At 42.2% G+C, this 13,332-nt stretch overlaps 2 protein-coding genes across 5 annotated transcripts in view; one reads left to right on the top strand and one right to left on the bottom strand.

Annotated features, from left to right (window-relative positions):
• The first annotated feature begins 1,327 nt into the window (after positions 1–1,327).
• sp5l (Sp5 transcription factor-like) lies at positions 1,328–4,062 on the top strand. Its single transcript, XM_046398162.1, has 2 exons — positions 1,328–1,864; positions 2,226–4,062. Exons 1-2 carry the CDS (start codon positions 1,811–1,813, stop codon positions 3,264–3,266), a joined length of 1,095 nt encoding a protein of 364 aa, XP_046254118.1. The 5' UTR covers positions 1,328–1,810; the 3' UTR covers positions 3,267–4,062.
• A 947-nt stretch (positions 4,063–5,009) lies between these two features.
• The window catches only part of arhgef25a (Rho guanine nucleotide exchange factor (GEF) 25a), a 45,062-nt gene continuing 36,739 nt past the window's right edge, over positions 5,010–13,332 (bottom strand). For 2 of the 4 annotated variants that reach the window (XM_046396943.1, XM_046396945.1), the window contains 11 exons: positions 13,130–13,233; positions 12,813–12,882; positions 11,248–11,337; positions 10,481–10,573; positions 9,966–10,016; positions 9,782–9,859; positions 9,461–9,652; positions 9,014–9,194; positions 8,335–8,564; positions 7,958–8,092; positions 5,010–7,026 (listed from right to left, as the gene is read on the bottom strand). In XM_046396943.1, coding sequence (XP_046252899.1) covers positions 6,901–7,026; positions 7,958–8,092; positions 8,335–8,564; positions 9,014–9,194; positions 9,461–9,652; positions 9,782–9,859; positions 9,966–10,016; positions 10,481–10,573; positions 11,248–11,337; positions 12,813–12,882; positions 13,130–13,233 — 1,350 coding nt within the window. In that variant the 3' untranslated portion in view covers positions 5,010–6,900. The remainder of the gene's footprint in view (positions 7,027–7,957; positions 8,093–8,334; positions 8,565–9,013; positions 9,195–9,460; positions 9,653–9,781; positions 9,860–9,965; positions 10,017–10,480; positions 10,574–11,247; positions 11,338–12,812; positions 12,883–13,129; positions 13,234–13,332) is intronic. The other 2 variants (XM_046396944.1, XM_046396946.1) reach the window with 2 other exon arrangements.

The raw sequence follows: 13,332 nt of genomic DNA, 5'->3' as shown, positions 1-13,332 counted from the left end.
GTTAATTATAACATTTACAATTCAAGCTGAATACAAAAAGCTTAACATCTCTGCTCCAATTAATTTAGAGAGTTTAGAAATTTCTCATTTTAACTGATTCCTCCTTTTGGTATGTTTATTTAAGGATCACAGCCTGTGAAACAGTGAGAAGTGTATAAGTGAGAAACCAGGAATTTACATGAGAAACAGGTTCCCAGCCTGGATTTAAACTCTTAACATTGTAATGGTGAACAGACTTACAGAATGAGATTAAGCCTCAATCTGCATTTAATGGAGCAGATCTGAAGCGGCCTCTACTTGAACTCTGAAATGTGAGAATGTCACACAGGGTAGCCTATTTGACATGTCACCCACTGGTGAGAACTCTGAGGCTTTGATTGAATTTTATCAATTAGCTTTGTGAGGGAAAATACTGTGCCTGTCCTCATAGTGTGCGAGCCTCACGCCTGCCAGGCCAAAGAGCTGCCTGCTGCCAGCGTCAAGGCGCAAAATATGTCATCTGGAGAAAACTGATTAAAAATAGCTAAACTAAATTACCTCTAAAAGCACTGTCCATGTATTTATAATCTCAGTGCACAAAATAGTTTTTATGCCCATCATCTACTGGGTGATAAATTTTCAAGAGTGCATGGTTTAATTTAGCACTTAAGTACATTACATTGCACCTTAAATCCCACATTACATTGTAAAATGTCAGATTTGCTCAAGCCAAAAGTGCATGTGTGTTGGCAAATGAAATGTTATAAACTAAAGTTAAACTAAACTTACCCAAGCTTTAGTGTTTAGTGCAAGATGTCTGATGATGGCAAGTAAAATTGTACTTTTTTGTTGTCTTTAAATCAAGTATTCTTTTTTTCGTCGATATCACAGTTTACCCATCTCATCATTTAACACAACATCGCTGCCATCGCTGCCAAAAATAAAAAAAATTAAAAAATCCATGTACTTACTATATTTGCTCGAATTCCCACAGTAGACTTGAGGCAGTATGCAAATACCCCCTGAGTGAAAAATATTTTGACTAAGCTGGCTATATTAATCTTAGATCTTTTAACAGACTAAGCATTTTGTTCTTGTGCACAGTGTGGTCCTAAATGTAGACACTGAAAGTTGCTGAAACATTAAATGTTAAAGCTTTGAAATGTTTTTAAATCATCGTTTTGTGGGCTTATTTAAAATTTTAAATAGTGGAACACAAGATGTCCAGAGAACAGATAGGATACTCCAAAAAGAAGATATTACAAGAGACTTCTTATCATGCCTCAAATCTTTTTTTCTTTTTTTTTTTTTTTTTTTTTTAGAACAATTGGAGGAGGAGTCAGTTCGTGGGGTCAGCATTTGGTGGAAATTGAGTGAAATTATGAGTAGCCCACCCCTTCACCTAATAATCCCCCCTCCTCCTTCCCTCACATCTCCTCTCTATTGACTGGCTCTCCTGCATCATACTGGAGACCCCGTTGAGAGGATCTTTTCTCTCTATAAAGAGAAGATGCAGCCCCGGCGCCTATGAGATGATCGCGAGGATTTACTGCGCTCCTCTCTTCCTGTAACTTCAGACGGGCATCCTCGGCTGCTTCGACACCAAATCATCTGGACTGCTTGCGCTCTCAAAATATTTACCTTGTGGACTCACGGACATTTGAATGACGCGGGATTTTCCAGTCTGAGCTGCCAGAGTGTCTGAGTCATCCAAGACCCGAATGTGAGCATCTTTTTCTTCTGCGCTCCGAGCTGTAGTTCAGACTTTGTGCGTCGTCGCCTCTCGGCGCAGTTTGTGTTGCAGGTGCGTGGAGAAGGAGCACAAGGACAGATGGCTGCGTTGGCGATACAAAGGACTGACAACTTTTTGCACACCTTTTTGCAGGTTTGTTCTATTATCTTTTTGACGCAGTGAAGCGGATTTATTTACTTGCTTGATCCAAATTAAAAGATTTGCTTCAAAATATTTAGCAAATATTGTGATAACTGAAAAAGAGTTAGAATTACACTGTCGAAGCTAATTTTCATTTTTCAAACTGCTTGTAAAAATGGGCTATACAAATAAAGTTGACTTGACTTTACTTGAATTAAAATTTCTAACTCGTTTAATCTCGCTGGATTGCATATAGCGCCACACTCTCAACATTTTAATAAGATGAAAGAAAATGTTTCTTTAAAGTAAGGGAAAATGTCAAACCTTTTTGAGGCCCACGTAATCTGATGTGTGTTTGTTCATCACCATACAGGACCGGACGCCCAGCTCCTCTCCAGAGGGAGCACCTAACGCCCTCTCCTTCCTGGCCACCACCTGCAGCCAGGCCTGGCAGGTGGGAGGCGCTATGGGCTCAGAAGGATCCCAGTTCCCCTACGAAGGCACCGTCAGCTCCACATCAGGAATGTTTCAGCTTTGGAGCAACGACATGACACCCAGCACAGCTCTCAGCACACACCAGATGACCTTCACGGTGCCCAAGGTGCAGTTCCCCGGACACATGCAGTCTGGCCTGGGTCACCATCATCATCATCACCCCCATCACCACCACCACCATGAACTGCCTCTCACCCCTCCAGCTGAACCTCCTTCTTCCTACTCCTTTGAACTCTCCCCTGTCAAAGTGCTGTCCTCGCAGGCACAGGCCAACAGTACCTACTATCCTCAGCACAACAGTGTAGGACAAAACTTCCCCAGCTTTCTCCAGAACTCCTCAGCCAGGCATCACCTGCCTGCAGGCCATGTGGAGGACGGGCAGCAGTGGTGGAGCCTACCCCAAACTAACACCACTCCTTCAAACCACCCGTTTTCCATAGGCAGGCAGCTGGTTTTGGGCCACCAGCCCCAGATAGCTGCTCTTCTCCAGGGCACCTCCAAGGGCCTGCTGAGCTCCACACGCCGCTGCCGCCGCTGCAAATGCCCCAACTGCCAAGCAAATGGAGGAGGGTTAGAGTTCGGAAAGAAGAGACTGCACATCTGCCACATCCCAGAGTGTGGCAAAGTGTACAAGAAGACCTCTCACCTGAAGGCACATCTGCGCTGGCATGCTGGGGAGAGACCCTTCATCTGTAACTGGCTGTTCTGCGGTAAAAGTTTCACCCGTTCAGATGAGCTACAGCGGCACCTCCGCACACACACAGGAGAAAAGCGCTTTGGGTGCCAGCAGTGCGGCAAGAGGTTCATGAGGAGTGACCACCTCTCCAAACATGTCAAGACCCACCAGACCAGAAAGAATCGGTCTGGGCAGCCTTCACAGAGCACGGACCCTCTGCTCACCAATATCAAGAGAGAGTGATCTCTGTGGTCCAAAAGTGAAGAATAACAATCAGTCAATGAACAGACTTTGTGATTTACTCTTACTGCCATAGGTTTGCACTAGAAGATAAGCATTCTGCTCCTCCGAACATCTTCTGTTAAAGCCCTACTTTTGACTTCAAGTAGTACCATAAAAATATATTTAGAGACCATCTTTAATCAAAGTAATTTTGTGCTGTCTGAGGCAAGGCAGCTTTAAAGAATACTTGAAAACTTTTTTCAGTGATATTGTGAGAGTTTTGCTGAATTCAGTGTACTTTTCAAGATTCCACGCAAACTGATTTCACCTGAAACAAAACTGGCCTCTTTAAATGTTTAAATTTCAACTGATATGAAAATCAGATTTTTTTTTTCAGAGTTAATTTTGTAAATATTTTACCTGTGTGAAGGATGTGGCACACATAAGCCGATCTCCACAAGGTTTACATTAACATGTTGTCCATATTATCATGTTCAAAATAAATATATGCCTTAGTACAGCTAAAAATTACAATTCCTGCTCTCGCAAACGGGTTTAGAGAGGAAAAAATGCTTCTGTTGCTGTTGATAATTAGACTTTAATTTCAAAATGTAGGGATAATTTCTGAAATGTGAATCTTTGATCTACAGATTCATCTCATCTGCTCTTGCGCAGCAGTGTGAAGCACCAGTGCTCAAGATTAAAAAACATTTTAAATTTTTAAGTTGTTTGTAAATTATGTATAAATATCATCAACAGTTTTATTGGGGTTATGGCCGCATGTAAATTTTAATAAACATTGTCACTGATGAAACAATTTCACTGTTTCTAATGATGTTATTTCCTTACATCTTGATGACTGGTTGTGAAGCAGCTAAGCTATCTGTGACTGATGGCGACACTCGATGGTTTTAACCTTCTTAGCTCTGAATTTCTGATGCCCCAGAGCTCCTAAAGATCTAACATTTTATTTAAATGATAATTCGATTGCGTGCAGAATACAACTGCTGCTCGTGTTGTCGGTGTGAAGGAAGAAGCTCCTAAAGAAGACCTGACATGGTGGGCTTTTCAAAGATTTTCACACCTCAGAGTAAATACTCAAGTCATTGATGGGGCTGTTTGTCTCGCCTGCTGCAATCAAGTTCACAGTCATGTGGCTTTTAATGAGTGTTTTCTTACCCTCAATGGAGAAGACTGAGTCAACAGATGCAACAGAGGGCACTGGAGAGGAATTCCCTGTGAATAGGACCCCTGTTGTCGAGACCCCCTCAGTGGTGACAGGAACTCCCTTTGATTTTGCACCCTTGTGAAAGTTAATACCCCTTCCCCCCCTCCATCCTCAGCTTCCATATATCACAGCCGTGTTACGATCGGCCCTGCTTTACTGCCCAGAATGGGGCTTTATTCAGAGGCCAACCAACCAGATGTCTGCTCATCCAGGAGTTTCTTTTCTTTGTTTTTAATCCTGTTTGAACTTCCTCCAAAGGGGATGCCAAAGCAAGCAGAATGTGTTCTCTTTGTCTTCATAAGGGGATCAGGGGGTCTGTAGCAAAAATAATAGATTACTTAATTTGCACCATTAGGTAAATTAATAAAGAGCAGGCATGCATGAAGATGACAGCATTAATCTTTGTTAATTATTACAAAACACATACAGTATATAAAACTCCACAGGACTGGAGAGATAAGTAAATATTAAAAGTATACCGTAAATTTAATCAAGCCAATCAAGAGAGATTGTGTAGAAAAGCACAAACGCTGCACTCAGTTTCAAAAAGACACTTTTATTTGATATGATACAACGGTTTCTACTCAGTCAAACATGGCATTAACCAACCCTCTCTTGGTTTTATGTCTTTGCTTTTGGTTCTCTGTAGTGGTATTACTTTGCATCAATGCAAACCTGCCTTATCAGTGATTCCCATGAAAACATGTCAGTTCACATTAACTGCAGATGGATTCCGTGAGATGATTCCACTCACCTAATGTCTCACCTCTCAATTTTCTTTGTGTAATTTATTATTGTCTTTTGGACAGATTATTGAGCAGCTTTTGTTTCATTGTGAGCACTGAAGTATGAGGCCTATTGATCTTTGGTGCAGCTGTATGATCCATCTAAACTGGAAAAGTTTAAAGTCATGTGAGGACCTCTACTGGCCACAAAGAAGAACTGACCTAATATTGAGAGCCCCCTTCATCTACTCTCTCCTTTTCGTCACTCAGGCGTTACGGTCTACATAGTAACACAGATATCTACAGTTTTATTTAGTGAGATTAGTGGCAACTATTGGAGTATTGGAGTATTGGAGTAGGGAGCTGCTGATTTTGGCACTGTTGTCTGAGGAAGAGGGAGCATGCAGGTTCATCAGCATCACCCTCTTTATCCAGCAACATATTATCCTTCATTTTAACAAGATGGAACGCTAACATTTCATTACATCTGTGTCATTCTTCATCTTACAAGTGAAAATGTATGATTGCCTTTATGGTATGCACTGTACAGTATTTAGTCCATGAGGGAAAAAGCTAACAGAGATTATAGAAATGGTGCACAGCCTTGACATGACAACAGTGGACTAACAAAACATTTTATATTAGGTTAAACCGATGCACTTTTAAGGACCTGTGTCCCCAAAACCACAAGCACCCAACTTTGAGCGGGAAAGGAAGATCTCTGTAAAGTAGCATTGTGACAGTCAGTCACCAGTTGCATGCAACACTTTGGGTCAGCACAGCAGTTCCTTTGAATGCACCTACAGTATCTAGCAACTCCTCTAGAGATGCCCAAAGAGCAAAATGTATTCTGAAGTGACGTCATACCCGCAGAGAACCTCCAGGGGACTCCATCAAGCCTTTTTTTTTTCTTGTACAGATCAAACAGAAAGGCCAGTCAAACAGAATAAGAGAGTACACAGGAGCTCTCAACACTGTGGCAAGACAGAAAGTTTTTCACTTTCAGTTGAAATTCGTGTGAGATAAGTCTTTGTGGCATGTTCACATCAAGTGTTCTGCTTTTCCCATTCTTATCAACCTAAACAGCAAACTTAGTTGTCAGCAGGGGAATGACAAAATGTACTCATGTAGCTGTACTTGTACTCTTCACAATGGGGCATCAGAATTACCAGAGACTACAAGAGCAGCTGCTGCCACTTCTTGCACACTCTCATGCGTTCAAACACATCCACACATTGTTGAATAAACACACATTCAGGCACACACGTAACTCCAGTGACCGCCCCAATTAGGAATGGATATTTCTTCATCAAACAAATTCCCCTTGCCCCTTGAAAGAGAGAAGAGTATGGTATACAAACCATCAAAAAGTTAAAAAGCAGAAATTGTCATAACATTGAGTCTCCATTGAATGTTCTCACTCTGAGCCCAGTAAAATCTGGTGTGGTGCGGTTCATGTACACTCAAGGTGGCCAAGGCTCGTCACCTTCCACTGAATGGCTCTCTAAAAACAGGAGCAAAGTCAATTCATAGCTGCAGCCAATAATTCCTTCATAAGTTCCTTTAGGTTCCTTCATTATCCTCCAGAAATCCTAACTGAACCAAGCAAGAGTTCAGCCTGGCATAAACAGACAGTGGACAAGTCTTCTTGTCTCCATTAGCTGCTGTCCTCCTGACCCAGGAGACAGATTGTGTCATAGGTTCATAGGTCATCCTCAGCTAGCTGAGCCAAGTTGCTGGGGCGTCGTCCAGCCGAGGGGGCTGACAATGGAGCCTGGCTCCCGGCATCAGTAGCTTGACTCCTTCGGCAGCCCTCTCCTGCTCTCTGCTGGGGAGAGAGGGAACATTCATCACACAGCTACAGAGTGCTTTCACACACTGCACTCACATATCCACTAATAAAACTTTATTTTGAATTTTATGCTAAATAAGAACAGTATAAATAAATTTACAAAGATTCAAAACAAAATTTGTGTGAAAGGATTTTTTTTTCATCACAACCTCACTCTAAAACTGCATTGGCCCAAGTTCTATTTATTCACCCAACGTAAGTATGGGAAACAATTATCTGCCCTGATAGGCATCTCTCTCCGATTTCCTCACATGGCTCAACCTGCTTCCTGTTTGTTTTGTACCAAGCCTGTCTAGCCTGAGTAAACAGAGAAAGAGGTGGAGAACAACAACTCCTGGCCTGTCCTCAACAGTCCACTGACGACAGTGGGAGACTTGATGATGGCAGTGTAATGCTCAACAACAGGATGCTCCCACTGTGGATGGGCCAGATGGATAAAACTTCAAAGTAAGGACAGACACGTCTGACATTTTGGAAAATGTCGTATTTTATGTGGGTGGAATTTCCCCTCTTCGTATTCAGCTATGTGAAACAAATGCTAACACTTTAATCCATTTTCCTTCAGAAATATATTTACTGCTTTTTCATCCGATAGGGGGAGAAATCATTCTTCTTAAGACTCAATAAATCCCTTCACTGTATGTGTGTCTAAATAAATGGTTACAATTTACTTAAGTCTTTCATCTTTTAATTAACATTAATGAGCACAGCGGAATTATTGTTGGATGAGGTACAATGGCCCATTATTTCCCCAGTGGTTAGCTTCCTGTGGCTTGTTTTGTCATTAATTTTCCCAGTGCTGCTGTTGAATAATGACTGCTAGACAACTGAGGAGCACAATGTTCAGTTATGTGCAAAAAAGGCTCCCACAGACAGCTTTGTCTCTATATGTGTGCATATACACTACCTGTGCGCTTTGTGTGGCGGGGGTATACAGCCCATTTGACACAGTTTGACAGTTCGGCTGATCAGTGAAAGCCAGTTGGACGTGTGATGGAGAAATAGTGTGGGAGTCACCAGGGCATGGTTGGATTGCAGTGGGCTGCAGATGCAAACGACAGATAGGTCACTCACTAACACTAACACAGTGCATGCACACAAAGCCATTTGCTGGTTTTATGCTTCCTGCAGAAGAGCTTTAGGGATAAGCAGGCCTGGCAATATCCTAGAGGTCTAATAAACAGAAATACTGCGTTTGACTGCGCAGTTACAGTGTTACAGTCCACTGTAATGACCACAGAGTCCACTATATGTAACAGAAAGAGACAGCTAAAGAAAACCTACATCCCGCAGGGAGTATGACTCGCTGGGTCCTTGGCCCTGGCCTTGGCTGGGCAGGTAGAGTGTGGGCAGGGAGGTGTTGTGAGAGTGAAGGGAGGGCAGCTTATGACGGTCAATGGAGGCAGAAGAGTGGGGCCGAAGGGCACTGGCAGCAGACAGAGGAGGCCTCATACTGCGGCCGAGGCTATTAGACTTGCTCTCTCGCCGCTGGTACTCAATAGGTGACTGTAAGGCTGAAAGACACAGAGGAACAGAGACAGCTGTTATGAAGCTCAACACCTGATTAAAATTTATTTTGTCAGTTATTAGGACTGTGTTTCACTATATTCATTCATTATCTGTTTATGCAACAGTCTTCATTAACGGACAAACACAAGAGGAGTTATGGTTGTGGTTAATAAGATAAGATAAGATAATCCTTTATTTGTCCCATAACTGGGAAATTACAATTAATATTAAGATATACAAATATGAATGCAATAGGTAGGAATGGGTAGGAATAGATAGGAACAACGGAATGAAACAGAAATGACTGGTGCAAAGTAAAATTTTTACATACCTTGTCAAAATGTTGATAGATAGGTTATGACATCTGAAATCTAGATTAGGACTCAATATTTTAAGTCAACATTTTTGTAATAGAGGGATGTGGCATCATCTTCAGAGCTCAGCTAGAGCTTACCATTGAGGAAGTTGCGCTGGGATTCCAAGATCTGAACAACATCATTGACCCAAGCCCTGCAGGTATCAGCGGAGGAGGCCTGCAACTGGAAGCGCACCACACTCCCGTCAGGGTTGCGTGATGTCAGTACAAAGCGGGCATCATCGCCGTCCACGCTGGGCTCCACACCCAGGCAGCTCACCTGGAACACATCACATCTGACTAGCATCTGTATGGAGTCTAGCCTGCTGAGTTTCTCGTTAAATACTTCACTAACACATGCCTCTAAAAAAAATCCCTGCCGTGGGATTATGTAACTCAGGCTGATTTAGGCAAAGAATTAGTGTGGAACTGTTGTGTAACCGTAACCTGGGACTAAAATGTTTTTGTCTCATTTGTTGACATTTTATTTTGCTAAAACATTGTGTGTGGCTGATGTGAGGTCTCCGAGGCTCAGCAGTCACCCACCTTGATGCTGTTCTTAAAGATGTATCCAGGGATAGAGAACCCTTTCTTCCTGTCGATTGGCTCGCTGAAGATGACCAGCTGCTCAAAAAGGAAGACTCTTCTTTCCTTGGCTCGGGACAGGAAACTACTGTCCTGCTCAATAATGGTGAAGGTGTCTTGCTGGAGCAGTTTGCCCTGGGCTGTGATCTTCCCCTGGCACCAGAGCAAAGATAAACACAACAAACAGAGGATGTGGTTACGGTGTTGTTTTCATAAGCGGAATAGTTGGCATGATAAATGCTTTAAGGACCATAGAGGATGGTCTAAATTCCTGAGAGGTACCTCAAAGCCTTGTAGTCTGCCCACATTCATCATGTCATTGCAACGTTTTGGCACGAAGCACATCACCTCTACTGCTTTCTGTTAGAAAGATGAAGGTGAGGTTGTTCAAGAATATTAATACAAAGTACAGATTTGCACACACACGAAAAACTTTAGCCTTATACTTATGCATTGGGACACCAACCTCCAGCTCCTCTGTGTCCATCCCAGCTTTGGTGTAATACTTCAGGAAGTCCTGCTCAAATAAACACAGCATGGTCACCAGAGCATTCCAGGTTTACTGCTCAGAGTAAGATGAGGCCATCTGGAGGAGTATTTATGGGTGCTGAACTCACCTTTCATTTGAATGCCAAAGGGCAAAGTCTTGTATTTAGGCAAAGTTTTTTACCAGGGATGTCATTTTATGATCATCTTCAAAAGACTTTTGTGCATGATTGTTTAAATCCTCTGGTAAAAATGGAGTCTTATTATGTAATTTGCCTATTCACCTCTGACTAGAAAGTAGCCTTAACAGACAATAGCCAGTGTGTCATCACTGTTTCTACATAGAAGTGTGTGTTTGTTTGTGTGTGTGCTTGTTTGTTTACAACCCTGAGACTGACCCTGCTGTGTGTCAGACAGCTGCACACCAGTGTGAGTGTGTGTTGGGGGGGGGGTGTTAGCGTGTGATCAACATCACAGCAGTGCTCTGCGTTTCACCTTGAGCAGCAGCTGGTACTTCATGATCCTCTGAACAGGTTTGATGAGCAGATCATTGAGCTGCAGCCTGTGGCCCAGCTGTTGCCGCAACTCCTGACAGCAAAGATGGACACAATAACATGACACCAGTCGACATGACAGCCACGTGTAAAAAAAATGGCAGCTAATGGCCAGTTTAATTCCTCTAAGACAATATATCCCAGGGTTCACACTGCCTGTCTATTTGTCTTGTATTTACATGTGAAAGGAAGCAATTACAACCTGATACAGAAAAGACACCCATATGGCCATGTATAATATATAGTATAGGAACAGTCAGACATTCATGCATACTAAATCTTATTACCAGCAGGCCTGAGTGACAGGTGAAGCGTATCACAGTGTATCACAGGTATGCATGTGTTTGCCCACAATCAATATTTCAGTTTAATTAAAAAGAACTTTCAGAACTGGAAAATCATTAAGCCATCTTCCCACTTTGCATGCCAGACAATACAAAGAGAAATATATATATATATTATTATTATTATTATTATTATATTATATAGGGTTAGAATGCTACTACCCCTGTGTGGCTCTTATGGTTGTTCATGAATTTACACAAGTGGTTAGCTGTTTATAAATAGTGACAACTTGTGCAGCAAATCAACTCTACTTTTGGTGGATATTTTTCATTATTTTCTGACTAATATGTATCAAATATTGATCAATCAACTAAAAAAAAGGCAATATGTTAAAAAAAAGGTTAAATGTTAAGAGGTACTCACCTCAAAGTAAGTCTCGATATACTCTGAGACGATATGTTCTGACTTGGGCTTGTTCTGACAGTATACAACGTACATATGCAGACGCCTCTCCTGCATTACAAACCAAACAAACATCTCATTACAAAATTGTGCTGTTGAACATCTGATACAAATAAGTCACAAAATAAATAAAAAGTCTTTAACATGTAGACCACACTGTAAGAGAAATGTATCTTTGCAATACAGAAAAATGAAAATGCCCCCAAAAGTGAGCCAAAACAACAAAAATCAATGTGCTGCACCTCTGCACAATAATAATAATAATGATTTGTCTCAGAGAAAGAGAGAGAGTCCTTTGAAGCTGACTTTATCTGGTTAGTGCCTACTCTTCTGCAACTAATTGGCATTGGAGTGGAGATGTGGCGATGCTGAGAGGCCTAATGGAGTTACACAAAGATGAGCATCAGGTTATGTATAATTTACCCAGGTTACCGTCAGTGTAACCAGACCCTTTAAGAGCCGACCGATATAAGACTGCACCTAGCAACAGACTGCATGGCTCTGTAACCTAGAGACCAGTGAGCTGCTCCACCTGAACATGGACATCATGTAACACTGCATGCAACTGTCTACCAGCTTTCAGTGTTTTCCATGTGGCTGCATGTTTACACAAGTTTACATTGTATGTTGCACGTGTGCGAGCGAGCACACAGGTTGCATGTCGGCGAGACAGCCCTTGTTTAAAAGCAGATAGGCCTTTCTGCTTTTAATTAAGGCCATGTTCCCAGTCTGCTTGTTCTCACAATTTGACACTGTGCTTAGATTTTGTTACAAGTTTCTTTATCCCCCCGCAGGCTTTTTAAGTTGATTATCCAGTGGGCTGAGTCTTATTGAATTGTTTAAAGAGCTACAGACTATAGCAAAAGAGAGACGCAGACATTTAACTTAATCATCTTCAGACAACAAGAAAACCTGAGTTGGTCAAATTACCCATCATGTCTGCCCTGTCTGCATGTGCCACCACTTAACCAATATATATAAATCTAATTTAGCTCCCTGTATAAGCCCTGTGACCCTGTACTGGCTCAGGCTTTAGTCTATTCTAAGACAATGTACTTAACACTGACTGTCTTGAGTGCATAATTTTGCTTCATTTTTCAGCCAAGATAAGCAGGAATAAGTAGGTTGCTGTTTTGGGTGGAAAAGAGCTTTCATATCCAAGAGCCTGGGCTGGGGCTTTGTTATTCCTCGTCTTGTTCTTGTTGTCTTTTCTGGCTGTTTTTTTCCTTGGTGTTTCCTGACCAGTCCAGCCCAGACTGGAAATCAGCCAGTCGGTCGTTCGTGTGTATGTGAGTGTTTTCTGTGTGCACTATTGTGAAAACACAGCCTGGACTGAGACGTATCAGTAACGGCAAAGTGGAAGGAGAGACACTAGCAGCTAAGAGATGAGGAGAGAGGCATGCTATAGGATAAACCCTGACACCAAACAGCACAAGGAAGCAGACCCACTTCCATTGACGTGTGTGTGCACGCCTGTGTGTACGTGTGTGTCTGTGTGCATGTGCCCACATGGTAGTCATACTCACATGTTTGATGAAGAGCTGAGCCAGCCTCTCTGGCTCTGCCAAACACTTCTCCAGCTCTCCCAGGAAGTAGCTATAGACAGACACAGATACACACCCACACACACACACACACACATCCAACACACAGGCACACACAGACACACAGTCATCCCCAAAACGGAAGGTCAGATTTGTCTCCTGACCCATTGTTCCTTTATTCTCCACTCAGCCACAAGCACAATACTCTGCAAGTCACTGTTTGCTTTGAGTGCAACTGGAGCAAACACACAATTTTCCATGTGTCAAAATCAAATGTATTTAAAAAATCTGGGACTTACTCTTTATGCCAGTCATATATTTGGTGAATGTTCCCAAAAACAATCTTGTCTTTTCCCTTCATGTCCTCTGGTATACCTTTGGAGTTCATTGTGCCCATGTAGCCCTGCAAGGTAATCACAAGAGCTGCTGACATCTGTTCACACCTACAAACATTCTAACACAGTGCAAAAATCGCACACCAAACATTACTGAGTTTTTATTA

This window comes from Scatophagus argus, chromosome 8 (genome assembly GCF_020382885.2).
Source record: "Scatophagus argus isolate fScaArg1 chromosome 8, fScaArg1.pri, whole genome shotgun sequence".
In the NCBI taxonomy this organism is placed as follows: domain Eukaryota; kingdom Metazoa; phylum Chordata; class Actinopteri; family Scatophagidae; genus Scatophagus; species Scatophagus argus.
Note: the sequence above shows the minus strand (reverse complement) of the source record. Positions and strands in the feature narration are given on the sequence as shown.

Excerpts from the sequence above, each read along its gene's own strand:
- sp5l (XM_046398162.1), top strand. The coding sequence starts at position 1,811 with ATGGCTGCGTTGGCGATACAAAGGACTGACAACTTTTTGCACACCTTT. Across the intron at positions 1,865-2,225 it reads TTTTGCACACCTTTTTGCAG|GACCGGACGCCCAGCTCCTC; the intron begins GTTTGTTCTATT and ends ATCACCATACAG.